The sequence below is a fragment of the Oncorhynchus nerka genome, linkage group LG4, assembly GCF_034236695.1.
Source record: "Oncorhynchus nerka isolate Pitt River linkage group LG4, Oner_Uvic_2.0, whole genome shotgun sequence".
Lineage (NCBI taxonomy): Eukaryota > Metazoa > Chordata > Actinopteri > Salmoniformes > Salmonidae > Oncorhynchus > Oncorhynchus nerka.
Genome location: NC_088399.1, coordinates 13,264,962 through 13,292,776, shown reverse-complemented (window position 1 = coordinate 13,292,776; position 27,815 = coordinate 13,264,962). Strand labels below are relative to the sequence as shown.

The window sequence follows — 27,815 nt, the reverse complement described above, 5'->3', positions numbered from 1 at the left end:
TCAGAGAAGAACAGTATTGGCAGGCAGGTATATAGACAATATACTGTGATAATGTATTAGTCCTACTGCACAAACCTCCTTCCTACACAACTGGTTTTATTAGGTTCATGTTACGTTTTTTAAAAGGTGCACAATGCAGAAATCGCTCCGCCATTTCTTGGTTGCAAAAATTTAAATAATTAAAATTTAAAATTTAAATGCATGTGAAATAACAAGCAAATATAGTGTAGAGAATCATTTTACCATCTAAACCGCTGTCAAATATCTTTCCATAACCAAAAATATTTCATTTTTAGCTGTTTGAAGCTGGTGTACAAAACCAAAAGTAAAAGATGCTAAAACAAAACTTAAAAACAGGACACATAGAAATAACGCACATAGAATAGATAGGTTCTTAGACTTGCTTCAATGTGAATGACAGATCTATAACTCACATTTCTATGTCAATTTGGTCAGTTCGCACAAAAAGTGACATATTGCAGCTTTAAGTCATGTAAAATAATGATCTGAGCGGTAGATCTCCGCTTACTTTTTGACTGAGAAAGTAATCTTGACTCATAAAAAGGTTGGTGTCCACTGATCTAGAGTAATACGATGGCTTTCCTTGTAATACTATGGATGTCAGAGCCGTCTTTTACCATCTGCTGAAGCAAGATGATATGACGATGCAAGTGTGTGTGCACATGCATATGTCCGTGTTGTTCTGTGCCTGTGGCCCCATGGGACCCTGTCCCTTGTGTGTCTGTGTTGGTGTGGCAGGTGCTGACGCACGGCTGCGACCCGGGGCCCTCAGGGGACACAGAGATAACAGAGCAGAGGATGGAGAGGGAGAGACAGAGAGAGACAGGGAGGGACAGGGGGAGAATGAGAGGATGGCCCAACCATTCAGCTTGAGCAGCGATGGGATGTCCATGTGAAACAGAAGGAGTTATTAATGAAAGGGATGGAGACACACTGAGGTAGTGGAGAGAGAGAAAGGATAAGAAAGGAAAGAGGAGATGTGAAACAGAAGGAGTTATTAATGAAAGGGATGGAGACACTGAGGTAGTGGAGAGAGAGAAAGGATAAGAAAGGAAAGAGGAGATGTGACACAGCAGGAGTTATTAATGAAAGGGATGGAGACACACTGAGGTAGTGGAGAGAGAGAAAGGATAAGAAAGGAAAGAGGAGATGTGACACAGCAGGAGTTATTAATGAAAGGGATGGAGACACACTGAGGTAGTGGAGAGAGAGAAAGGATAAGAAAGGAAAGAGGAGATGTGACACAGCAGGAGTTATTAATGAAAGGGATGGAGACACACTGAGGTAGTGGAGAGAGAGAAAGGATAAGAAAGGAAAGAGGAGATGTGACACAGCAGGAGTTATTAATGAAAGGGATGGAGACACACTGAGGTAGTGGAGAGAGAGAAAGGATAAGAAAGGAAAGAGGAGATGTGACACAGCAGGAGTTATTAATGAAAGGGATGGAGACACACTGAGGTAGTGGAGAGAGAGAAAGGATAAGAAAGGAAAGAGGAGATGTGACACAGCAGGAGTTATTAATGAAAGGGATGGAGACACACTGAGGTAGTGGAGAGAGAGAAAGGATAAGAAAGGAAAGAGGAGATGTGACACAGCAGGAGTTATTAATGAAAGGGATGGAGACACACTGAGGTAGTGGAGAGAGAGAAAGGATAAGAAAGGAAAGAGGAGATGTGACACAGCAGGAGTTATTAATGAAAGGGATGGAGACACACTGAGGTAGTGGAGAGAGAGCGAGAGAAAGGATAAGAAAGGAAAGAGGAGATTGGGAGAGGAAATGTGAAACAGACGGGGAGAAGGAAAAATGAAGGGAGAGAGGGAAAGATTAGGGAGAGGGACAAGGACAGAAAGAAGGAGGGAGTGGAAGAGGGAGGAAGGGGGAGAAGGGGTGGACTGAGAGTCAGATAGAGAATTAGAAAGAAGACAGGGAGAGAATGAGAGAGAAGACAGGGAGAGGAAGGGAGAGAATGAGAGAGAAGACATGGAGAGGGAGAGAGAGAGACAGGGAGAGAATGAGAGAGAAGACAGGAAGAGGGAGAGACAGAGAGAGACCATGAGAGACAGAGAGAGACAATGAGAGGAAGGGAGAGAATGAGAGAGAATGAGAGAGAAACATGGAGAGGGAGAGACAGAGAGAGACAATGAGAGACAGAGAGAATGAGAGAGAAGACATGGAGAGAATGAGAGAGAAGACAGGAAGAGGAAGGGAGAGAATGAGAGAGAAGACATGGAGAGGGAGAGAGAGAGAGACAGGGAGAGAATGAGAGAGAATGAGAGAGAAGACAGGGAGAGAATGAGAGAGAATGAGAGATAAGACATGGAGAGGAAGGGAGAGAATGAGAGAAGGCAGGGAGAGAATGAGAGAGAATGAGAGAGAAACATGGAGAGGGAGAGACAGAGAGAGACAGAGAGAGACAGGGAGAGAATGAGAGAGAAGACAGGGAGAGGAAGGGAGAGAATGAGAGAGAAGACAGGGAGAGGAAGGGAGAGAATGAGAGAGAAGACAGGGAGAGGAAGGGAGAGAATGAGAGAGAAGACATGGAGAGAATGAGAGAGAAGACAGGAAGAGGAAGGGAGAGAATGAGAGAAGGCAGGGAGAGAATGAGAGAGAAGACAGGGAGAGAATGAGAGAGAATGAGAGATAAGACATGGAGAGGAATGGGAGAATGAGAGAAGGCAGGGAGAGAATGAGAGAGAAGACAGGGAGAGGAAGGGAGAGAATTAGAGAGAACACAGGGAGAGGAAGGGAGAGAATGAGAGAGAATGAGAGAGACAGGGAAAGAATGAGAGAGAAGACAGGGAGAGGAAGGGAGAGAATGAGAGAGAAGACATGGAGAGGGAGAGACAGAGAGAATGAGAGAGAAGACAGGAAGAGGAAGGGAGAGAATGAGAGAGAATGAGAGAGAAACATGGAGAGGGAGAGACAGAGAGAGACAGAGAGAGACAGGGAAAGAATGAGAGAGAAGAAGAGACAGGGAGAGAATGAGAGAGAAGACAGGAGCGGAAGGGAGAGAATGAGAAGAATGAGAGAGAAACATGGAGAGGGAGAGACAGAGAGAGACAATGAGAGAGACAGAGAGAAGGGAGAGAATGAGAGAGAAGACATGGAGAGGGAGAGACAGAGAGAGACAGGAGAGAATGAGAGAGAAGACAGGAAGAGGAAGGGAGAGAATGAGAGAGAAGACATGGAGAGGGAGAGGAGAGGGAGAATGAGAGAGAATGAGAGAGAAGAGAGGAGAAAATGAGAGAGAATGAGAGATAAGACATGGAGAGGAAGGGAGAGAATGAGAGAGAAGACAGGGAGAGGAAGGGAGAGAATGAGAGAGAAGACAGGGAGAGGAAGGGAGAGAATGAGAGAGAAGACATGGAGAGAATGAGAGAGAAGACAGGAAGAGGAAGGGAGAGAATGAGAGAAGGCAGGGAGAGAATGAGAGAGAAGACAGGGAGAGAATGAGAGAGAATGAGAGATAAGACATGGAGAGGAATGGGAGAATGAGAGAAGGCAGGGAGAGAATGAGAGAGAAGACAGGGAGAGGAAGGGAGAGAATTAGAGAGAACACAGGGAGAGGAAGGGAGAGAATGAGAGAGAATGAGAGAGACAGGGAAAGAATGAGAGAGAAGACAGGGAGAGGAAGGGAGAGAATGAGAGAGAAGACATGGAGAGGGAGAGACAGAGAGAATGAGAGAGAAGACAGGAAGAGGAAGGGAGAGAATGAGAGAGAATGAGAGAGAAACATGGAGAGGGAGAGACAGAGAGAGACAGAGAGAGACAGGGAAAGAATGAGAGAGAAGACAGAGAGAGACAGGGAGAGAATGAGAGAGAAGACAGGAAGCGGAAGGGAGAGAATGAGAGAGAATGAGAGAGAAACATGGAGAGGGAGAGACAGAGAGAGACAATGAGAGACAGAGAGAGACAGAGAGAGACAGGGAGAGAATGAGAGAGAAGACATGGAGAGGGAGAGACAGAGAGAGACAGGGAGAGAATGAGAGAGAAGACAGGAAGAGGAAGGGAGAGAATGAGAGAGAAGACATGGAGAGGGAGAGAGAGAGAGGGAGAGAATGAGAGAGAATGAGAGAGAAGAGAGGGAGAAAATGAGAGAGAATGAGAGATAAGACATGGAGAGGAAGGGAGAGAATGAGAGAGAAGACAGACAGAAGGCGTGGAGAGAATGAGAGAGAAGACAGACAGAAGGCGGAGAGAATGAGAGAGAAGACAGGGTGAGGAAGGGAGGGAGAGAGAGAATGAGAGAAGGCAGGTATAGAATGAGAGAGAAGACAGACAGAAGGCGGAGAGAATGAGAGAGAAGACAGGGTGAGGAAGGGAGGGAGAGAGAGAATGAGAGAGAGAGAAAGGGAGAGGAGACAGGGAGAGGAGACAGGGAGAGGAAGGGAGAGAATGAGAGAGACATGGAGAGGGAGGGGAGAATGAGAGAGAGAGAGAGGAGGGGAGAATGAGAGAGAGAGATAGGAAGGGACATGGAGAGAATGAGAAAAAGACAGGGGGAGAATGAGAGAGTGACAGGGAGAGGGAGGGAGAGAATGAGAGAGAGACAGGGAGAGGGAGGGGGAGAATGAGAGAGAGAGGGAGAGTGAGGGAGAGAATGAGAGAGAGACAGGGAGAGGGAGGGAGGCGCCACCCGTGGCCCACTTTTACAGAGATCATCTCTAGCTTGAGCACCAATGAGAAGAGAGCTCTTCAAACACACAAGCAAGCAAGCACGCACACACACACACACACACACACACACACACACACACACACACACACACACACACACACACACACACACACACACACACACACACACACCCTGAAGAGGTGCCTGCCCTGTTTCAAAGGACTTTGGAGGAACCAGTGCAGGGCATTCTATATCGGGGGTCACATTGCAGTTGCTTGACCCCACTAACATATTTATCACACATATGTCATATGTAATGTTTACTACTGCATATATGATTGCTCTAACTGTGGCTGTAGGAGAGTCTATAGAGGCTGAGGGTGTCCAACAATGTATACCGTACTAAAGGATAGGACAGGACATGACAGGGGAGCAGCTGTCTGTTAAACAGGACAGGACAGGAGAAAACTGTCTGTTAGACAGGACAGGACAGCGGAACAATTGTCTGTTAGACAGGACAAGGGAGCTGCTGTCTGTTAGACTTGGGCTCCACAGGGCAGGACGGGACAGGAGAGGAGTTGTCTGTTAGACAGGACAGGACAGGAGAGGAGTTGTCTGTTAGACGGGACAGGAGAGGAGAGCAGCTGTCTCATAGACAGGACAGGACAGGAGAGCAGCTGTCCGTTAGACAGGACAGGAAAGCAGCAGTCTGGTAGACAGGACAGGAAAGCAGCTGTCTGGGAGACAGGACAGGACAGGAGGGCAGCTGTCCGTTAGAAAGGACAGGAAAGCAGCTGTCTGGGAGACAGGACAGGACAGGAGAGCAGCTGTCTGGTAGACAGGACAGGGGATCAGCTGTCTGTTAAGACAGGACAGGGGAGCAGCTGTCTGTTAGACAGGAGAGGAGAGCAGCTGTCTGGCAGACAGGACAGGACAGGAGAGCAGCTGTCTGTTAGACAAGACAGAAAGACAGCTGTCTGGTAGACAGGACAGGACAGGAGAGCAGCTGTCTGTTAGACAGGACAGAAAGACAGCTGTCTGGTAGACAGGACAGGAGAGCAACTGTCTGTCATGCAGGACCACACACACACACACACACACACACACACACCCTGAAGAGGTGCCTGCCCTGTTTCAAAGGACTTTGGAGGAACCAGTGCAGGGCATTCTATATCGGGGGTCACATTGCAGTTGCTTGACCCCACTAACATATTTATCACACATATGTCATATGTAATGTTTACTACTGCATATATGATTGCTCTAACTGTGGCTGTAGGAGAGTCTATAGAGGCTGAGGGTGTCCAACAATGTATACCGTACTAAAGGATTAGGACAGGACATGACAGGGGAGCAGCTGTCTGTTAAACAGGACAGGACAGGAGAAAACTGTCTGTTAGACAGGACAGGACAGCGGAACAATTGTCTGTTAGACAGGACAAGGGAGCTGCTGTCTGTTAGACTTGGGCTCCACAGGGCAGGACGGGACAGGAGAGGAGTTGTCTGTTAGACAGGACAGGACAGGAGAGGAGTTGTCTGTTAGACAGGACAGGAGAGGAGAGCAGCTGTCTCATAGACAGGACAGGACAGGAGAGCAGCTGTCCGTTAGACAGGACAGGAAAGCAGCAGTCTGGTAGACAGGACAGGAAAGCAGCTGTCTGGGAGACAGGACAGGACAGGAGGGCAGCTGTCCGTTAGAAAGGACAGGAAAGCAGCTGTCTGGGAGACAGGACAGGACAGGAGAGCAGCTGTCTGGTAGACAGGACAGGGGATCAGCTGTCTGTTAAGACAGGACAGGGGAGCAGCTGTCTGTTAGACAGGAGAGGAGAGCAGCTGTCTGTCATGCAGGACCACACACACACACACACACACACACACACACACACACACACACACACACACACACACACACACACACACACAGTGCTTGACTTAGGCAGGAGCGGTGTACCGGCAACTCAAATGTTCTACTGCTTGAGCTCCTGTTTCTCTTCTAGAATACTACCTCAAACATACGGTACGACTGTGGAGCTCCTGTTTCTCTTCTAGAATATTACCTCAAAAGTATTGTGCAGCACCTAAAATGAGTACTGGCACCTATTGCCTTCCAAGAGAAGCACCACACATACAGTACATACACACACACACACACACACACAGCTTTAAAATAGCCACTGTCAGACTGGCTCAACAACGTGTGGGGAGGAAGCATGCATTTCTACAGTCTCTTTTCAGCGGCAGTATGTAACTCTCTACGAATGTATCCTTTGGGCTTGGTGGCTGTTGGCGGTGCCCCGCCTGGAAAACAACAAAGCTATGGGAAACACTGCTACACCCTAAGGTCACCTGTCTATGTAAAGTGGGTTGAGGATCACTGTGCTTTGGGGACGACTGCATGGCGCTTGTTCTTTTCCAACTAGAAGGATCCTTGATCACATGTGCTTTTCCCCCACTGTTCTCCTGGCACTATGAAATCTGACTCGAGAGCCACTGTGGAGCAACTGACGTTACGCACTTAGATGCATGCGCACACAAGTACACACACGTGAGCGCATACACACACACACACACACACACACACACACTCTTGATAGGAAAACAGTGGTGATTAGCATAGAGAGTTTGACATTTAAAACGTCTTAGGTAGTTATCAGCATAAATCTGAGTCAGGACAAATACCATGCCATACTACTAGAAGCCAGAAAAGACGAGGAAAGAAGAGAAGAGAACAGAAGATAATGAGAGGAAGAGGAGAAGAGACCAGAAGATAATGAGAGGAAGAGGAGAAGAGACCAGAAGATAATGAGAGGAAGAGGAGAAGAGACCAGAAGATAATGAGAGGAAGAGGAGAAGAGAACTGAAGATCATGAGAGGAAGAGGAGAAGAGACCAGAAGATAATGAGAGGAAGAGGAGAAGAGAACATAGGATAATGAGAGGAAGAGGAGAAGAGACCAGAAGATAATGAGAGGAAGAGGAGAAGAGACCAGAAGATAATGAGAGGAAGAGGAGAAGATACCAGACGATAATGAGAGGAAGAGGAGAAGAGACCAGAAGATAATGAGAGGAAGAGGAGAAGAGACCAGAAGATAATGAGAGGAAGAGGAGAAGAGACCAGAAGATAATGAGAGGAAGAGGAGAAGAGACCAGAAGATAATGAGAGGAAGAGGAGAAGAGACCAGAAGATAATGAGAGGAAGAGGAGAAGAGACCAGAAGATAATGAGAGGAAGAGGAGAAGAGACCAGAAGATAATGAGGGGAAGAGGAGAAGAGACCAGAAGATAATGAGAGGAAGAGGAGAAGAGACCAGAAGATAATGAGAGGAAGAGGAGAAGAGACCAGAAGATAATGAGAGGAAGAGGAGAAGAGAACTGAAGATAATGAGAGGAAGAGGAGAAGAGACCAGAAGATAATGAGAGGAAGAGGAGAAGAGACCAGAAGATAATGAGAGGAAGAGGAGAAGAGACCAGAAGATAATGTGAGGAAAGGAGAAAAGACCAGAAGCTAATGAGAGGAAGAGGAGAGGAGACCAGAAGATAATGAGAGGAAGAGGAGAAGAGATCAGAAGATAATGACAGGAAGAGGAGAAGAGACCAGTGGATAATGAGAGGAAGGGGAGAAAGACTAACTTTACCAGATTGAGATTCCATCTGTATTCCGCAGAGAGCTCGTAGAGCGCGAGCGGGGCTTCATCACAATACTCATGGTCATATGTTGACCTCCTCCGTCCCGCCTTCTGACTGCCCTGTATGATCGCTCGTTCTTTCTAGTCCGCCACTGGACCCAGGTCTGTGTTAATCCCTCCTTGGGCTATAGGGTCGGCATGACATAGCCTGGGAACTGTGGGCTTTAGCTCAGCGGGTTAATGCACTCCAGGCGTAAGCCCACTTCACTCTCAAACTGTAGGACTGGCTAGCTGCTCAAACTAGCTCTGCTTTGGTCACTCAATCTCTCCGTCTCTCGTGCACTGTCTCGCTCACTCTACTTCTCTTCTGACTGTCACACACACCACCTCCCTCTATTGGCCTCTCCCTCCCTCTATCGCTCTCCCTCCCTCTATCGGTCTCTCCCTCCCTCTATTGGCCTCTCCCTCTATCACTCTCCCTCCCTCTATTGGCCTCTCCCTCTATCACTCTCCCTCCCTCTATTGGCCTCTCCCTCTATCACTCTCCCTCCCTCTATTGGCCTCTCCCTCTATCACTCTCCCTCCCTCTATTGGTCTCTCCCTCCCTCTATTGGCCTCTCCCTCCCTCTATCACTCTCCCTCCCTCTATCGGTCTCTCCCTCCCTCTATTGGTCTCTCCCTCCCTCTATTGGCCTCTCCCTCCCTCTATCACTCTACCTCCCTCTATTGGTCTCTCCCTCCCTCTATTGGTCTCTCCCTCCCTCTATTGGCCTCTCCCTCCCTCTATCGGTCTCTCCCTCCCTCTATTGGCCTCTCCCTCTATCACTCTCCCTCCCTCTATCACTCTCCCTCCCTCTATCGCTCTCCCTCCCTCTATCGGTCTCTCCCTCCCTCTATTGGCCTCTCCCTCTATCACTCTCCCTCCCTCTATTGGCCTCTCCCTCTATCACTCTCCCTCCCTCTATTGGCCTCTCCCTCTATCACTCTCCCTCCCTCTATTGGTCTCCCTCCCTCTATCACTCTCCCTCCCTCTATTGGCCTCTCCCTCTATCACTCTCCCTCCCTCTATCGGTCTCTCCCTCCTCCCTTCCTTACAATCTCTCCCTTGCTAACTACGTTACTATTGGTCTACTACTAACTACGTTACTATTGGTCTGCTACTAACTACGTTACTATTGGTCTGCTACTAACTACGTTACTATTGGTCTGCTACTAACTACGTTACTATTGGTCTACTACTAACTACGTTACTATTGGTCTGCTACTAACTACGTTACTATTGGTCTGCTACTAACTACGTTACTATTGGTCTGCTACTAACTACGTTACTATTGGTCTGCTACTAACTACGTTACTATTGGTCTGCTTCTCTCTGCCTGGTTTGCCATCCCCTCTCTCTTTCTCTCTTTCTCTACTTGTCTCTGCTCCTCTCTGCTCCCCTCGCTGGCTGTGTGGAGAGTAGGAGCTCCCTAAGGGCCCTGTCTGTCTCTGCGTGTGGCCTAAAGTGTGTGTGTGTGTGTGTGTGTGTGTGTGCGCTCATGCAAGCTGGTGTCAAAAGGGTCACACGCAAACACACACACAACACACACACACACACACACACACACACACACACACACACACACACACACACACACACACACACACACACTAACACACACTAACACACACACACTTTAGGCCACACACAGATCAACTCTACCAGTCTGGTTGCTCTACATGCCATTTAACACTCTGCATCTGAGTGTCAAATGGAACCATATTCCCTAGATAGTGCACTACTTTTAAACAGGGCCCAAAAACATAGTGCACTACTTTTAAATAGGGCCCATAAGTATCTATGTAGGGAAAAGCCTACGTGCCATGTTACCACTACAGCTAATACAGCACCACCTTCCAAGTTGTGTCCCCAAATATCTCTGGCTTGTTTTGGATTCAAGCACCCTGTTGACAGATTTGTAGTGGGGTTAATAATAAAGAAGAAATGTTTAACTGACTGTCATTATCATCTAAGTGGCTTAGAGAGAGAGACAGAGAGAGAGATAGAGAGAGAGAGAGAAAGAGAGACAGAGAGAGAGAGAGAGAGAGAGAGAGAGAAAGAGAGACAGAGTTAAAGAGAGAGAAAGAGAGCGAGAGGAAGACAGAGAGTGAATGAGAGAGAGAGAGAGAGAGAGAGAGAGAGAGAGAGAGAGAGAGAGAGAGGGGAAGACAGAGAGTGAAAGAGAGAGAGAGAGAGATAGAGAGAGAGAGAGAGAGAGAGAGGGGAGGGGGGGAGACAGAGAGTGAAAGAGAGAGAGAGAGAGAGTGAAAGAGAGAACGAGAGAGAGAGGAAGACAGAGAGTGAAAGAGAGAGAGAGTGAAAGAGAGAGAGAGGAAGACAGAGAGTGAAAGAGAGAGAGAGAGAGTGAAAGAGAGAAAAAGAGAGAGAAAGGGTCTTCTATACAAATTGATGGAAAGTGATATTGGGGGAAAAACATATGACATTGTAAAATCCATGTACACAAACAACAAGTGTGTGGTTAAAATAGGCCCAAAACACACACATTTCTTCCCACAGGGCCCGTGGGGTGAGACAGGGATGTAGCTTAAGCCCCACCCTCTTCAACATATATATCAAGTAATCTGAAGTCAAATGTCTACTGTTTGCTGATGATCTGGTACTTCTGTCACCAACCAAGGCAGGCCTACAGCAGCACCTAGGTCTTCTGCACAGATTCTGCCAGACCTGGGCCCTGACAGTAAATCTCAGTAAGACCAAAATAACGGTGTTCCAAAAAAGGTCCAGTCGCCAGGACCACAAATACAAATTCCATCTAGACACCGTTGCCCTAGAGCACACAAAAATCTATACATACCTTGGCCGAAACATCAGTGCCACAGGTAACTTCCAAAAAACTTCCATAAAATTCGATATACCAATTAGGATCTGGCTAAAAATATTAGAATCAGTTATCCTCTCTGGGATAGGGGGCAGTATTTTCACATCCGGATGAAAAGCGTGCCCAAAGTAAACTACCTGTTACTCAGGCCCAGAAGCTAGGATATGCATATCATTAGTAGATTTGGATAGAACACACCCTTCTAAAACTGTTAGAATAATATCTGTGAGTATAACAAAATTGATTTGGCAGGCGAAACCCCGAGCACAATCCATCCAGGGAAAAATATTTCATTGTGTTTTCCAATGGTTTTCTATGGGAGACCTGATTTATTAGGGCCCAGATTGCAGTTCCTATGGCTTCCACTAGATGTCAACAGTCTTTATAAATTGTTCAATGTTTTTCTTTGGAGAAATGAAGAAGTAGGGCTGTTCTTTGTAGGTGTCACTCTGAAGGGCTTCAGTCTTTTGTTGCGCGTGAACTGGAGCGCACTTCACGTTGTTTTTATCTGGTATTAGAAACAGTTTATTCCATCTTCAATTTGATCATTTATTTACATTTTAGGATACCTGAGGTTGGATTAGGAACGTTGTTTGAATTGTTTGGACCAAGTTTACAGGTCATTTATTAGATACTTTGTAGTCATGTTGGAACCGGTGTATTTCTGAATCAAACGCGCCAAATAAATTGACATCTTGGGGAAATAAAGAAGGAATTTATCGAACAAAACGACCATTCATTGTGTCACGGAGACATTTGAGATTGCAAAAAGAAGAAGATCTTAAAAGGTAAGGCATTTATTATATGGCTATTTCTGACTTGTGTCGCACCTGCCTGACTTGTGTCGCACCTGCCTGGTTGACAAATTATTTTCATGTGTTTGTATGCGGGGCGCTGTCCTCAGATAATCGCCGTAAAGCCTTTTTGAAATCTGACACAGCGGCTGGATTAACAAGAAGTTAAGCTTTATTTTGATGTATTACCCTTATATTTTCGTGAAGGTTGAATATTGATATTTCTGTAGTTTGAATTTGTCACTCTGCAATTTCACTGGATGTTGTCAAATCAACAAGAGAGAAAGAGAACAAAGAGAGAAAGAGAGAGATGAAGAAAGTGAACGAGGAAGAGAGAGCGAGAGAAAGAGAGGACAAAGAGAGAGAGAGAGAAAGATAGCGCGAGAGAAAGAGAGAACAAAGAGAGAGAGAGCGAGAGAGAGAAAGAGAGATAGCAAAAGAAAGAGAGAGCGAAAGAGAGAGAAATAAAGAGAGAAAAAATGAGCGAGTGAGAGAAAGAGAGAGAAAGAAAGAGAGAGAACAAAGATAGTGAGAGAAAGAGAGACAATAACATCTGCATAGTAAATAGTAACTTATTGTTAGTAGCATTATTGTTATTACTATTATTGTTATTCCAATATTGTTATTTCTATTATTATTGTTGTTTATCATTCCAAATAGTATTGGTATGGGTAGTAGGGTGATGGTAATGATAGCAGTTTAAAGATGGTGGTGGTAGTTGTGCTGATGTAATGGTGAAGAGGACAGTTGTTTAGTTATAAGTGAGTTATAGTTTCATTTTCCATGTTTAGCTTTTTATATTTATTAAATTTCTACTATATTGTTGTTATTTTTGTATTTAATTTTGTATTATTTTTTACTACCATATTATATTATTATTTGTTATTGTTTATAATTTTATTACAATGTATAAATTGTTGCTTTGGCAATATTGACACAATGTTTTTCATGCCAATAAAGCAGCTTGAATTTGAATTTGAGAGAGAACAAAGAGAGAGAGAGAGAGAGAGACAGAGAGAGAGAGAGAGAGAGAGAGAGAGAGAGAGAGAGAGAGAGAAAATAGAAAGAGAAAGAGAGAGAGAGAGAGAGAGAGAGAGAGAGAGAAAATAGAAAGAGAAAGAGAGAGAGAGAGAAAGATAGCGCGAGAGAAAGAGAGAACAAAAAGAGAGAGAGAGAGAGAGAGAGAGAGAGAGAGAGAGAGAGAGAGAGAGAGAGAGAGAGAGAGAGTTGTTTTTCACCTTATATATTCACTTTGTATGTTGTCTACCTCACTTGCTTTGGCAATGTTAACACATGTTTCCCATGCCAATAAAGCCCTTGAATTGAATTGAATTGAATTGAGAGAAAAAAAAATAGAAAGAGAAAGAGAGAGGAGAGAGAGAGAAAAAATAGAAAGAGAAAGAGAGAGAGAGAGAGAAAAAAAGAGAGAGAGAAAGAGAGAGAACCAATGTGGTAACCAGCACTCAAACCATAAATAGAGATAATTTTTTACAAAGGATGTCAGGTCGGTTGGACAGATCTGCCTTGTGGGTTTGTTGTGAAGCGTAAAGTCTGTTTCCATCCCTTACTATGAGCAGGGGGATGGGTGACTGCATGGGTAACTGTACTGTGTGTCGCTCTGTGACGTGGTACTGTAGAAAGGGTGGCTTTTGTCTGTGGGTCTCGATTAGAGTGCACACAGTACGTGACATTACTTCAGGGTATAAGATGATGCACTCGATCCACTAATATGCAGTTACTACATGCAATCATTGTATTATATGATATGATTTGAAAAATATTTAAAATAAAATATGTAATGTTTCATTAATATCAGGTGGGAATTGGATCATGTACTCCCAGCACAACATGGAATATGCATAATATTCCCAGCACAACATCAAATTTCAAATTAATTGATAGAAATGCCTAATTTCTTCAAATGTCATACACTCAGAGTGAGGGGACACAGTACAGCCTGATAGCAAATATCTTGTGTTGTGCAATGCACAAAACATGAAAATGAGGCCCTCTTGTGGTAAAATAAGGAAATATATAACTACTTGAAACACTGAATTATGGCATTCTCCCAATGAAGCCATTAAGACTACAACAGCACAGAATTTAAGCCTCACTCCTAACATTAATCTCAATGTGATCCTAACATTTTCCTGCTCTAGGTTGGCCTACATGCACCTCTTGCCTACACTAGCTTCACTGTTGGTGCTTGGACGTGCTTGGAGTCTTTTTAGTTTTAGACTATATCACAAAAAAATTATTAGATAAAAAATGAACATCACATCGTCATATCATCTTGCTTCAGCTGATGGTAAAAGATGGCTCTGACATCCATAGTATTACAAGGAAAGCCATCGTATTACTCTAGATCAGTGGACACCAACCTTTTTATGAGTCAAGATTACTTTCTCAGTCAAAAAGTAAGCGGAGATCTACCGCTCAGATCATTATTTTACATGACTTAAAGCTGCAATATGTCACTTTTTGTGCGAACTGACCAAATTGACATAGAAATGTGAGTTATAGATCTGTCATTCTAATTGAAAGCAAGTCTAAGAAGCGGTAGATATGTTCTATGTGCACTATTTCTATGCTTCCCATTCTTAAATTGATTTAACTTTTTTTTAAACTTTCGGTTTTGTACACCAGCTTCAAACAGCTGAAAATACAATCTTTTTGGTTATTGAACATTTATTTCACAGCAGTTCAGATTGTACAATGATTGTCTACACTATGTATTGCTTGTTTTGTCACATAAACTGAAATTAGACAAACTACTAGAATTTTAGCAACTAAGACATTGTTGTGAGGTTTGAGAAGGGTGCAAGTGCGGCCCACAATTTGGGGCGTGCCTGCAAGTGGGCATTCCTGCATGTGGGCGTTCCTGATACTTCTATTGGTCCATTTTTAAGTTAGGACAGGTAGGAGGTGGGGGTGCTTCAATACAGTAGGTGGCGTTAATGCACAATAACGCTGGATGCCAGCCGCCAATAAACCCCACATAAGAAGGGGCAGGGACGACAATGGTAGCTAGGAGTACACCAGTAGACAGTGTCCTTCACCCCCACCTGTTGGGAATTGTTTTCCAGCAATTCTGTTAACAATGGCGAGGGCAGGTGTTCGGCAGGCAGGAGCGAAGGACAGGCAGGGGCGGGGGTGACGCTGTGTGCTAGCTAAGTAGCAAGCTTGCTAGCACACGGTGTTGTTAACTATAAAGCTAGCTAGCACACAGTGTTGTTACCTATAAAGCTAGCTAGTACACAGTGTTGTTAACTATAAAACGAACTAGTACACAGTGTCGCTAACTATAAAGCTAGCTAGTACACAGTGTCGTTAACTATAAAGCTAGCTAGTACACAGTGTAGTTAACTATAAAGCTAGCTAGCACACCGTGTCATTAACTATAAAGCTAGCTAGCACACAGTATCGTTAACTATAAAACTAGCTAGTACACAGTGTCACTAACTATAAAGCTAGCTAGTACACAGTGTCGCTAACTATAAAGCTAGCTAGTACACAGTGTTGCCCTAGCCTCCCGTCTGCTGTGCTAGCGGGAGGCCCCGAATTGCTGCTTGCAGTTGCACACTATTGGTTTGGTAAATCATTATGAAACCAGTTCCACAAATAGTTTCTCACCACAAAATAAAGGAAGTTCCACTGATGAACACTAAATGAGTAAAAACAGCACACTATAGATGTCCTTATTTATGGCAATATCAGACGTTTTATTCAACTTGAAAATATGACTTAGGCCATCAACATGTTTTATGGTGGTTTAGTCTGGGTTCTTTCGTTTTGCACATACTGAAACAATTTACTTTATGCTAAGCAAATGTTGAATTTAAATGTATCAGGACTTTACGAAGGACATGCAATTTATGCTCTCATGATCCTGTGAGCACTGTTATTCAAACCCTACATCAATGAAATGATGGTGGGAAGGATGGATAGAAAGTTGGGTCAGACAATCTTCTCTTTCCCACTATCACGCCAGCACATATAGTTCTGCTTTTCACACTCTCCAAATGAGAACATGTGCTCTTAGCCTCTTACAGTAACTAGAAGATTTTGACGTTGTGGCATTTTCAGACAGCTTGCAACAGCTCCGGGTTGGTTAAAGTTTCCAGTTTGATACCAGCCTAATCTTTCTCTGGAAGTATGACCAATGCCTTCACACTACCATTGAAACCTTCATCACGAAACACTATCACAAACCATGTAACCACAACTGAATGTAGTACTAATACAGTACATTCGGAAAATATTCAGACCGCTTGACTTCTTCCGCAATTTGTTACATTACAGCCTTATTCTAAAATTGATTTAAAAAATGTTTTTCCTCAACCAATCTACACACAATACCCCATAATGACAAAGCGAAAACAGGTTTTATAATATTTTGCAAATGAATTAAAACATAAATAAATGAAATATCTTATTTACGTAAGCATTCAGACCCTTTGCTAAGAGATTCGAAATTGAGCTCAGGTGCATCCTGTTTCCATTGATCATCCTCAAGATGTTTCTACAACTTGATTGGAGTCCATCTGTGGTAAATTCAATTGATTGGACATGAGTTAGAAAGGCATACACTTGTCTATATAAGGTCCCACAGTTGACAGTGCATGTCAGAGCAAAAACCAAGCCATGAGGTTCGAAGGAATTGTCTGTAGAGCTCCGAGACAGGATTGTGTTGAGGCACAGATCTGGTAAAGGGTACCAAAAATGTCTGCAGCATTGAAGGTCCCCAATAACACAGTGGCCTCCATCATTCATAAATGGAAGAAGTTTGGAACCACCAAGACTCTTCCTAGAGCTGGCCGCCCAGCCAAACTGAGCAAACAGGGGAGAAGGGCCTTGGTCAGGGAGGTGACTATGGTCACTCTGACAGTGCTCCAGAATTCCTCTGTGGAGATGAGAGAACCTTCCAGAAGGACAACCGTCTCTGCAGCACTCCGCCAACCAGGTCTTTATGATAGAGTGGCCAGACAGAAGCCACTCCTCAGTAAAAGGCACATGACAGGCTGCTTGGATCGAGGGTAAGATGAACAGAGCAAAGTACAGTAAGATCCTTGATGAAAACCTGCTCCAGAGCACTCAGGACCTCATACTGGGGCTAAGGTTCACCTTCCAACAGGACAACGACCCTAAGCACACAACCAAGACAACACAGGAGTGGCTTCGGGACAAGTCTCTGAATGTCCTTCAGTGTCCCAACCAGAGCCCGAACTTGAACCCGATCGAACATCTCTGGAGAGACCTGAAAATAGATGTGCAGCGACGCTCCCCATCCAACCTGACTGAGCTTGAGAGGATCTGCAGAGAAGAATTGGAGAACCTCCCCAAATACAGGTGTGCCAAGCTTGTAGCATCATACCCAATAAGACTTGAGGTCGTAATCACTGCCAAAGGTGCTTCAACAAAGTACTGAGTAAAGGGTTTGAATACTTATGTAAATGTATAATTTCAGTTTTTATTTTTAATACATCTGCAAAAGATTCTAATGGTGTATTTATTGGTGAAGATTGATGAGGAAAAAATACAATTGAATCAATGTTAGAATAAGGCTGTAACGTAATAAAATGTGGAAAAAGTCAAGGGATCTGTATACTTCCCGAATGCACCGTATATTTGCAGCTTTTCCCACAAGGCATCATCAAACACGTTTGCTCCGTTGGTTGCAGGATGATGCCAACAATGCCATAGAGTTGAGACTGCATTCGCTATCAGCATTACTCCCTACCTGCAAGTTGGTCAGGAAAAAAATACCATCTGATCTGATTGCATCACACAGCCTACAGTATGGTCATTTAGTAGACACTTTAATGCTAAGCAGCTTGGACCGTTTTGTTGGTGGAAAATGTACTCAATTGTCATACTTGAGTAAAAGTAAAGGTGCCTTTATAGAAAAAACTCAAGTAACAGTGAATGTCACCCAGTAAAATACTACTTGACTAAAAGTCTTACAGTATTTGGTTTTATGGATGGCACAATTCTTCAATATTTTATTTTACAGATAGTGGTTTTCTTTGTAGTTCTTTCAGAAGTGCATTTGATACTGTATATACAGCAGCATGTTCCACAGAGTTGACACTTCATTGAGAAATCGTCTGTCTGGTTGTGTGCACTGCATGGACTTCTCAGTCAGGTTTGTTATCAGTACTGAACGGGTCACCCCCATGGGACTTCCAGTTTATGCCAGGTTAACCCCCAACATCAAGTGACACCCTGTTGTTAAGCCCCTCCATCGGGGGACACCCTGTTAAGTTCCTCCATCATGGGGGACACCCTGTTGTTAAGCCCCTCCATCGGGGGACACCCTGTTGTTAAGCACCTCCATCGGGGGACACCCTGTTGTTAAGCACCTCCATCGGGGGACACCCTGTTGTTAAGCACCTCCATCGGGGGACACCCTGTTGTTAAGCCCCTCCATAGTGGGGGACACCCTGTTGTTAAGCACCTCCATCGGGGGACACCCTGTTGTTAAGCCCCTCCATAGTGGGGGACACCCTGATGTTAAGCCCCTCCATCATGGGGGACACCCTGTTGTTAAGCACCTCCATCGGGGGACACCCTGTTGTTAAGCACCTCCATCGGGGGACACCCTGTTGTTAAGCACCTCCATCATGGGGGACACCCTGTTGTTAAGCACCTCCATCGGGGGACACCCTGTTGTTAAGCACCTCCATCGGGGGACACCCTGTTGTTAAGCACCTCCATCGGGGGACACCCTGTTGTTAAGCCCCTCCATAGTGGGGGACACCCTGTTGTTAAGCACCTCCATCATGGGGGACACCCTGTTGTTAAGCACCTCCATCGGGGGACACCCTGTTGTTAAGCACCTCCATCGGGGGACACCCTGTTGTTAAGCAACTCCATCGGGGGACACCCTGTTGTTAAGCACCTCCATAGTGGGGGACACCCTGTTGTTAAGCACCTCCATCGGGGGACACCCTGTTGTTAAGCCCCTCCATAGTGGGGGACACCCTGTTGTTAAGCCCCTCCATCATGGGGGACACCCTGTTGTTAAGCACCTCCATCGGGGGACACCCTGTTGTTAAGCACCTCCATCGGGGGACACCCTGTTGTTAAGCATTGAACAATCACTGTTAGATATGATCTGCCGATAAACACACTGCAACGTCATGTACCATAACCCTCTGTATGGTTCACCTGAATGTCATGAAGTGCTGTAGTAAGCGGTTGTTAGGACAGCGCGTGACCTAAGAGCTCACCTCACTAAGCTGTACAATACCAGAGCTTAGGAAGTGGAGGAGCTGAGAACAGCATTTGGCAACGACATGAGGTACATAATCAGAGAAGCTAGGACTGTGTTCTGTCAATGCAAGCTATCGCTAAAACCCCTGTCCCCATCACAACAGCAGTGATATGGGGACTTTCACAAGCAATTTCCACTGTTATGAGAGACAAACACCAGTTTAAGATAAACCACCAAATGTATTCTATTAAAACAAAGAGCACCAAGGAGAGGCACAGCAACACAATTACACCTGTACAATTTCAGAAGCCTCCCTACTGCTTTACTTGACTCTAGTCAATGTATTTGACATGGACAATGCACATTAATCAATACTCCTAAATGTGCCCCCCCCCCCCCCCCCCCCAAAAAAAAACCATATTGTTTTCCTCTGCAGCCTATAACTGACTAGATCGAGCACTGTGCGCTTCATAATTTAAAAAAACTACCTGGTAACCCCCGGCAACAAGGGGTCCTACCTGTAAGATTTGAGAAAGCGTTTTCGCTTGGTGCCTCGGCCTGAGACCTGGTCAGGGGGCACAGGATTCCAGGGGCACAGTCCAGAGGTCCAGAATGTGTGGTCCAGGGGTTCCATGACAGACCTCAGGGAGGGGACTGGAAGCGACACTGCAGGGGAAGGCTGAGTGTGTGTCAGAATACAAGGCTGCTGAATGACTAATTCTGTTGCATTTCCTGGACAGGCTCGAAAAACGCCTAAAGCTCTCTCGCTTTTTTTCTTGCTCTCTCTCTCTCTTTCCCTCTCTCTCTACATCTCTCTCTCTCTCTCACTCTCTGTAACCAGACTCTCCTTCTTTTGCCTGTGGTGCAAAGGCCCTAGTGCCCTACTTCCTTCATAAGCTCATTAGTGAATGAACTCACTGCAGGGCTTGCCTTGGCCTCACTGCCATGTAATGTGGTAGCAGGCAGCAGAGAATACAGCATTAAACTAGGCCTGGCTGTAATGCGGTAGCAGCAGAGTATAGGAGAGATCAGCCTGGTGTCACAGTAGCGAACAAGTTTAGTTATGGGTGGCAAAAGTTGCGTTCTGTGCATGGTTGTGCTCAGTATTTACAAATCAGTAATCGCATATTGTAGTTGACAGTACGGAAAGGAGCAGGCAAAATCAACTTTTCAATAACATGAATCATTGTAAACAGCGCAGTGCTATTTCATGGTATAATCTCTAAATTATCCAGCAGATGACAGTAGTGAGCCACTACCTTAATTGCCTGCCTATGTGAGGTTAGTGTGCCAAGTCCAAAACTGTTTGTTTGCAATAAACAAGTAATAATATGATACCCCGTGTGAAGGACATCACAGGCAAGCAATAATATAGTCTTTTAAACAGAGATTGTTATTTTCTGTGTATAACATTAACTCTCAAATTGCGATGATTACATGTCGACATGTAGGCTACGGCTTATGCCAGACACTTTCTGATAACCTCGTAGCCTAACCTCAACTGAGCAACTCAGGCAGGCTATAGAACCATCATTAGCATCAGGTAAGGAAATATTTGTGTGCTGTTCTATCTTCCAAGACAGTTTATTAATTGAAAATTAGGGTTGTCTTTGCGTGCTAACATTATATGACTTACATCTGCATTCATCCATGCGTGCCGGAAAGATTGCCAATACGCTCCCACTGGTGGTCCCACTAGCGCTCCCACTGGTGGTCATTCGGTGTTCAAACAAGATAGCCAATACAATGCTACTAGCTGAAACAGGAATATCTGTCTAGCTAGCGCTCCCACTGGTGGTCATTCGGTGTTCAAACAAGATAGCCAATACAATGGCACTAGCTGAGGCAGGAATATCTAGCTAGCTAGCGCTCCCACTGGTGGTCATTCGGTGTTCAAACAAGATAGCCAATACAATGGCACTAGCTGAGGCAGGAATATCTAGCTAGCTAGCGCTCCCACTGGTGGTCATTCAGTGTTCAAACAAGATAGCCAATACAATGCCACTAGCTGAAACAGGAATATCTAGCTAGCTAGCGCTCCCACTGGTGGTCATTCAGTGTTCAAACAAGATAGCAAATACAATGCCACTAGCTGAGGCAGGAATATCTAGCTAGCTAGCGCTCCCACTGGTGGTCATTCAGTGTTCAAACATAATAGCCAATACAATGCCACTAACTGAAACAGGAATATCTAGCTAGCTAGCGCTCCCACTGGTGGTCATTCAGTGTTCAAACAAGATAGCAAATACAATGCCACTAGCTGAGGCAGGAATATCTAGCTAGCTAGCGCTCCCACTGGTGGTCATTCGGTGTTCAAACAAGATAGCCAATACAATGGCACTAGCTGAGGCAGGAATATCTAGCTAGCTAGCGCTCCCACTGGTGGTCATTCGGTGTTCAAACAAGATAGCCAATACAATGGCACTAGCTGAGGCAGGAATATCTAGCTAGCTAGCGCTCCCACTGGTGGTCATTCGGTGTTCAAACAAGATAGCCAATACAATGGCACTAGCTGAGGCAGGAATATCTAGCTAGCTAGCGCTCCCACTGGTGGTCATTCGGTGTTCAAACAAGATAGCAGAAAAACGACGAGACCATAACTGGAACTCAGCTGGTTAGTCAGAGGCTACAGATGGGCTTTGTAGCTAGTTAGCATAACCTCCATGAATGAAGCATGCTAACTATCTAGCTAAAACCTAGACAAATGGAGGCTTGTCAACAAGAGAGTAGTGTTGATAATTTATAGAAATGTTGCATATGAATTATTCATTAGATAATTTAGCTAGTACGGCATTCAAATCAAATCATATTGTATTAGGCACATGCGCCGAGTACAACAGGTGTAGTAGACCTTACAGTGAAATGCTTACTTACGACCCTAACCAACAATGCAGTTAAAAATATGGATAAGAATAAGAAATAAAAGTAACAAGTAATTAAAGAGCAGCAGTAAAATAACAATAGCGAGACTACATACAGGGGGGATACCGGTACAGAGTCAATGTGCGGGGCACCGGTTAGTTGAGGTAATATGTATATGAAGGTAGAGTTTTTAAAGTGACTGCATAGATAATAACAACAGAGTAGCAGCGGTGTAAAAGTGGGCGAGAGGGGGGGGGGGCAATGTAAATAGTCTTGGTAGCCATTTGATTAGATGTTCAGGAGTGTTATGGCTTGGGGATAGAAGCTGTTTAGAGGCCTCTTGGACCTAGACTTTCCGACGCTTGCAACCCGGAACTACCAGAACGGCTTTGTTTACAAACATTATGATTTGGTTTATACAATAGTAAACTAGGCCTTACTGTAATGTGGTAGCAGCAGAGTATACAGCCTAAAACTAGGCCAACTGTAATGTGGTAGCAGGCAGCAGAGCATACAGTACAGTATTAAACTAAGCCTAACTGATAGTGCTGTGGTACAGTTCCTCTCCTTTGACATGCATGCTTAAGTGTCAATCCCTTAATTTTTCATCTCTCTTTTATCTTGTTCACGCCAAACAAACCGGTATCCATGCAACTACACAAATTGAATTAGTTAGTAGAAATGAAGTCTTCTGTTATGGACACTCAAATTAGAGGAGTTCCATTGCAGTCATTCACAGTGTGTTCAAGATGTACATACACAGCATTTCTGTACTGTTGAAGTATTCTTGAACTGAGAAAGGCAAGGAGGTGATTGTTCCCTTCCGTCTCATTCCCTCTCTCTCACACCATTCAGAAATATGTAGCTTTCCTGAGGGTGGCTTAATTTACGCTGTTGCTCTTGTGGAACTTTGTTTTACAAGCTGTAAAACAGAAAGAATATAGAGATGTAACCCCAACCTGACATGAGAAGATGCTTGTGGAAAGGACAACCGCTTCCCCCTGATCACCTCCAGTCCATAGAGACTCGAACTCAGTCCCCTCTGCTTTGCAAAAGCATGTAACCACCCTTTCCGAAGCATTCAAACTCATCCCGCTTCAATAGTGCAAAGGGGTGGCACTTCAGGTTGAGGACTGATATTCCTGAGCATCCCCAAAAAGTCCCCAAACTGGAACTGAAGAGTTATAGGATGTGCAGGTTTTTGTTCCATCCCAGCAATAACACACCTAAGGGGATGTGTTAGGGGAGGGTTGATGTGCCTTTGAGCAAGGCACTTAATCCTAATTGCTCCAGGTGTCGCCGTCAATAATGGCTGATCCCTGGCCGTGACCCCACTGTCTGAGGGTATCTCAGAGGGAGTGAAATATGCAAAAAAACAAATGTCCAATTCACACATGCGTATAATAAACTTGTGTACATGTGTGAAATGTAAGCACCGACCTTATTAGAAACCTGACTTCTCATCAACACCGTGTTTAGTTTCATGAGATTTGTCAGAGCTAAAGCCTACCAACCCTGTAGATGTTCAGGACCAGTACTGGTTCCCAGGGACCACTAATGTAGGCTATATAGCCACACGGGCACATTGGTCAGTAGTAGCCTTTTGGTCAAGGGTTCTCTCAAGTCCCCATCATTCCTCTTCAGTCTATTTAATGTCTTGTTAGAGGCAAGGCTTCCTTCCTCATAGCCAGGCTAGCGCATTTGGCTGAAAGCAGCTGACACTGAACAACTCTTGTGGTGCTAAGCCTTTTAGGACACAGCAGAACTGAAGCGTGAGATTACACTTGGCATTTGAAAGGAAGGTAAGAGAGATTTTTCTAACAGGCAACTCAGTCAGGGAAATAGACGGGAAATATATGAATCCTTAAAGGGTTATGTCGAGGTTAGATGATGTCATATAAGTCTAAAATAATGTCTGGTTCGTTGCAGCGGATGACACACAGAACACACCACGAGGAACAATATTTATGCCGATTATTATGTGTCATGGAAAAATAGGGGTCCACAATGTGAGATGAGAATATTGCGTCTAATATAGGTTACTGTGGGTGACTACAGATGTAGGATCTTAATTTTACCACCCTGTTACAGGATAACTTTCCTGCCATGCCATCTGACGTTTGTAATTTCAGACTTGATTTTCCCTTAGCAAAAAAGTATCAACCCCAACAAAAATGTCCATTAATTATAATCCACATAATACTGTACTCCACAGTAGGCCTACATAGGGCCTACATAGCCAGAAACACTATCAGAACAGAAGGAATAATCTATATAAAGACCTTGCAACAAGCTAATAAGTAAACGTAGTTAAGGAGTACTCATTGTTGTACCTACATTTTGGTTGTTCTTTCAACAACAACAAAAATAAATTTCCAGAGATAAATACTACATGAGTACTAGGTAGTACATATACATAACATTCCCTTATACAGTAATCCCCCCAAAATACTGTAGGTAGCTGTAAAAGGTTGCTACCACTCCTATCTTAAACTCTTTTAGAACAACAAACAAACAGGCGCTCAGAGGGCATACCATCTCTTCTTTGGCTTAATGTCAATTGGCTTGTTGGTTGCGAATGGCGAGCCATTGGATGGTGAGCCATTGGTGGGAGGGTGTGTGTGGCGCTGTCTGGATGTCCTCTCCAGAGACAGGAGCTCACAGCTAGCCGGCAGACTCATCTTCAGAGAGATCTCGTAATGCTCAAGTCTTTTAATAAACCAGACCTCGCAATACACCAGACCTCTCAATACTCAACTAGCACCTTGATAACTCGCTAAATAGGCTAACTCTCAGATTGAGTAATTTAGCATTTTGCTAATACCTCGCTAACGCTACTCATTTTCTAGGCTAACTTAAATGCACAGACTTGACAAGCAGGTGGTTGCCATCTTCACTCAATATGCTCCTACTGCTGAAGGGTAGGCTGCTAGCACCTTGTTAGCGCCACAGCTCCACTCAATATTTACCAACAAGTGCAGAGGCGTGGGCTAATGTCCAATAGTTGTTATCCAATAAAGGTGGGAGGCCCAGGTAAGGTGACACCCCCCCCCCACCCCCACCCCCGAGTGACCTCATCCATACAGATCAGGGATCCTGGTGCTGCTGTCTACGGATCTCATTCTGCCCATGGAGCGAAGCCTCTGGAAACTTCTGGGGACAATCTGGCAACCCTGACCGAACCCTTACCTGTCCCCGACCAGATGGAGAGGTAATACTGATGTGTCCTTATTCAACAGCACAAACAAAAACATGATCTTGTATGACAGCTAGTGATAAACCAGGTTAGCACTTAAAGGCATAATCAAGCACCACTAGGACTAACCAGCTGTAAAACACAAGACCAAGTCTATCAATCCAAGCATGCAACCGACAGGAAAATGTGTGTGTGTGTGTGTAACAGCAGAAAAGGTCTAGCCCCTTGGATACACTGGACTGTAGGAAACGCATCCTGTCGTGGCCGGCTCACTCAAATGCTTTAATAACTCATTCTACCTGCTCTTATCATTGCCATTGAAAACCACAGGCCCATTCAATATGACTAATGTTTACTTCAGCCACGAGACAGGCAGATTGGCCTCCATTGTGTGGACTACTGTACCTAAGTCAATGTGCACTAGTACAGAATCATAACATTTACATAATGTGGGTTATTGTGATATTGAGGACACATACAGTATTATCCATGGATGGCTATATAGTGCCATAGTAACCCACCATGTGTATCATTGTACTTCAAGGCAACCTCCTATGGTCAAAATATATGATTCCGGACAAATCAATCAAAGTGCATATCACTTTTTATATTTGTCACAAAGTGCTTAACGGCAATGTACTTATGCCCCAAAGAGCCAAGGCAATAATAGAAGAAGAAACTCACTGCCATGGGAAGTCGTACTGAGAGGAGCCCAAGCTCAGCTGGCTATCTACAGGATGTGAGGATTGCACATCAACCAATGTGAGTCAAGGTGCAGCCAAAAATCATAGCAACATCAAGAAAAATAGGTGCAACACTCCCCCGATAGCAAAAAATCTATTTAGTTCTGGTTAAAAACATGACCTTTTAGCCTAAAAGGCTTGATGTATTTCAAATGTTTGTTATCGAGTCAGAGCTGTGCACCTATCTTTTAATTGATATGACATGTGTCCTGATTTTCACGACAGACAGATGTCCTCAAAGGCATTGTGAGTGCTGGTGGGTGGTTTGGGTGTTGTGTGACATGCTGGTGGATGTCACAGAGGTCTCTCTGATTATTCATCTGTCATGTAATAGAGACCTATGAGTCATTCACCTGGCTGACTGGAAAGCCAGTACACCAGTCCACTGACCCCTTCCACTGACCCCATCTACCTCAGGTTAAACTCAGATCCTTCATTTTTAACTACTACTTCATTTTCGTAGTAGTGCAAAATAATTGTGCAAAGTGCAAAAAATACTGTAAACCTTAGGGATGTAACGATTCACCCATTTGTATTGGTCCTCGATTCAAATGTTTAAGATACAAGTGCAACGGTCTGCGGACCCCAAATGGATCCAAATGTACTGTAGCGTGCATCGGTCAGAAAATCAATTCAAACGTTACGATTAGCCAGTTCACAAAACAATGTGCTCATATTATAGGGTGTCAGGGTGAAAACGCACATTGATGATGAAATTTCACTTCCTTAAGTTCTAAAATACATTTTACCAAGACAAATATCTTGTTTAATGGGGTCTTTCTCTAAAATATCATTAGCTAATTTCTACCAGCAGGATTCATCCGATGGCATTGAGGAGTATACCAGGGATGTAACGATTCACCAGCTTCATCAATAAGTGCATTGACGACGTCGTCCCCACAGTGACCGTACGGATATGACTTGCCTAGTTAAATAAAGTTTTTTTTTTTACAAAAATAAAAAACATATCCCAACCAGAAGCCATGGGTTACAGGCAACATCCACACTGATCTAAATGCTAGAGCTGCCACTTTCAAAGAGTAGGACACTAACCCGGACGCTTATAAGAAATCCCGCTATGCCCTCTGACGAACTATCAAACAGGCAAAGCATCAATACAGGACTAAGATTGAATCCTACCACACCAGCTCTGACGCTTGTCAGATGTGGCAGGGCTTGCAAACTATTACGGATTACAAAGGGAAACCCAGTCACGAGCCTACCAGACAAGTTAAATGACTTCTATGCTCACTTTGAGGCAAGCGACACTGAACCACGAATGAGAGCACCAGCTGATCCAGACGACTGTGTGATCACGCTCTCTGTAACTGATGTGAGTAAGCCCTTTAAAAAGGTCAACAAGGCCAGACAGATTACCAGGACACATACTCAGAGCATGCGCTGAACAACTGGCAAGTGTCTTCACTGATATTTTCAACCTCTCCCTGACCAAGGCTGTAATACCTACATGTTTCAAGCAGACCACCTGTGCCCAAGAATGCCAAGGTAACCTGCCTAAATGACTTCCTCCTCGTAGCACTCATGTCTGTAGCCATGAAGTGCTTTGAAAGGCTGGTCATGGTTCACATTCAACACCATCATCCCAGAAACCCTAGACCAACTACAATTCGCATACCGCCCCAACAGATCCACAGATGATGCAATCTCCATTACACTCCACACTGGCCTTTCCTACCTGGGAAAAAGGAACACCTGTGTGAGAATGCTGTTTGTGGACTACAGCTCAGCGTTCAACACCATAGTGCCCTCAATGCTCATCACTAAGCTGAAGAACCAGAGAGTTCCTTGGCATCCACATCACTAACTATCATGCCTAGTGGTTAGAGCATTGGGCCAGTGAC

The 27,815-nt window shown here is 44.6% G+C and overlaps 1 protein-coding gene across 5 annotated transcripts in view; it reads right to left on the bottom strand.

Annotated features, from left to right (window-relative positions):
* The window catches only part of LOC115124197 (3',5'-cyclic-AMP phosphodiesterase 4D-like), a 457,268-nt gene that overhangs the window by 78,173 nt on the left and 351,280 nt on the right, over positions 1 to 27,815 (bottom strand). Inside the window, exon 1 of one of the 5 annotated variants that reach the window (XM_065017243.1) lies at positions 19,671 to 21,975. The exons of 3 other annotated variants lie outside the window; for them this stretch is intronic. In XM_065017243.1, the coding sequence (XP_064873315.1) occupies positions 19,671 to 19,786 (116 nt within the window). In that variant the 5' untranslated portion in view covers positions 19,787 to 21,975. Of the gene's footprint in view, positions 1 to 8,272; positions 8,642 to 19,670; positions 21,976 to 27,815 lie in introns of those variants that run through there. One more of the 5 variants, XM_065017245.1, reaches the window with a different exon arrangement.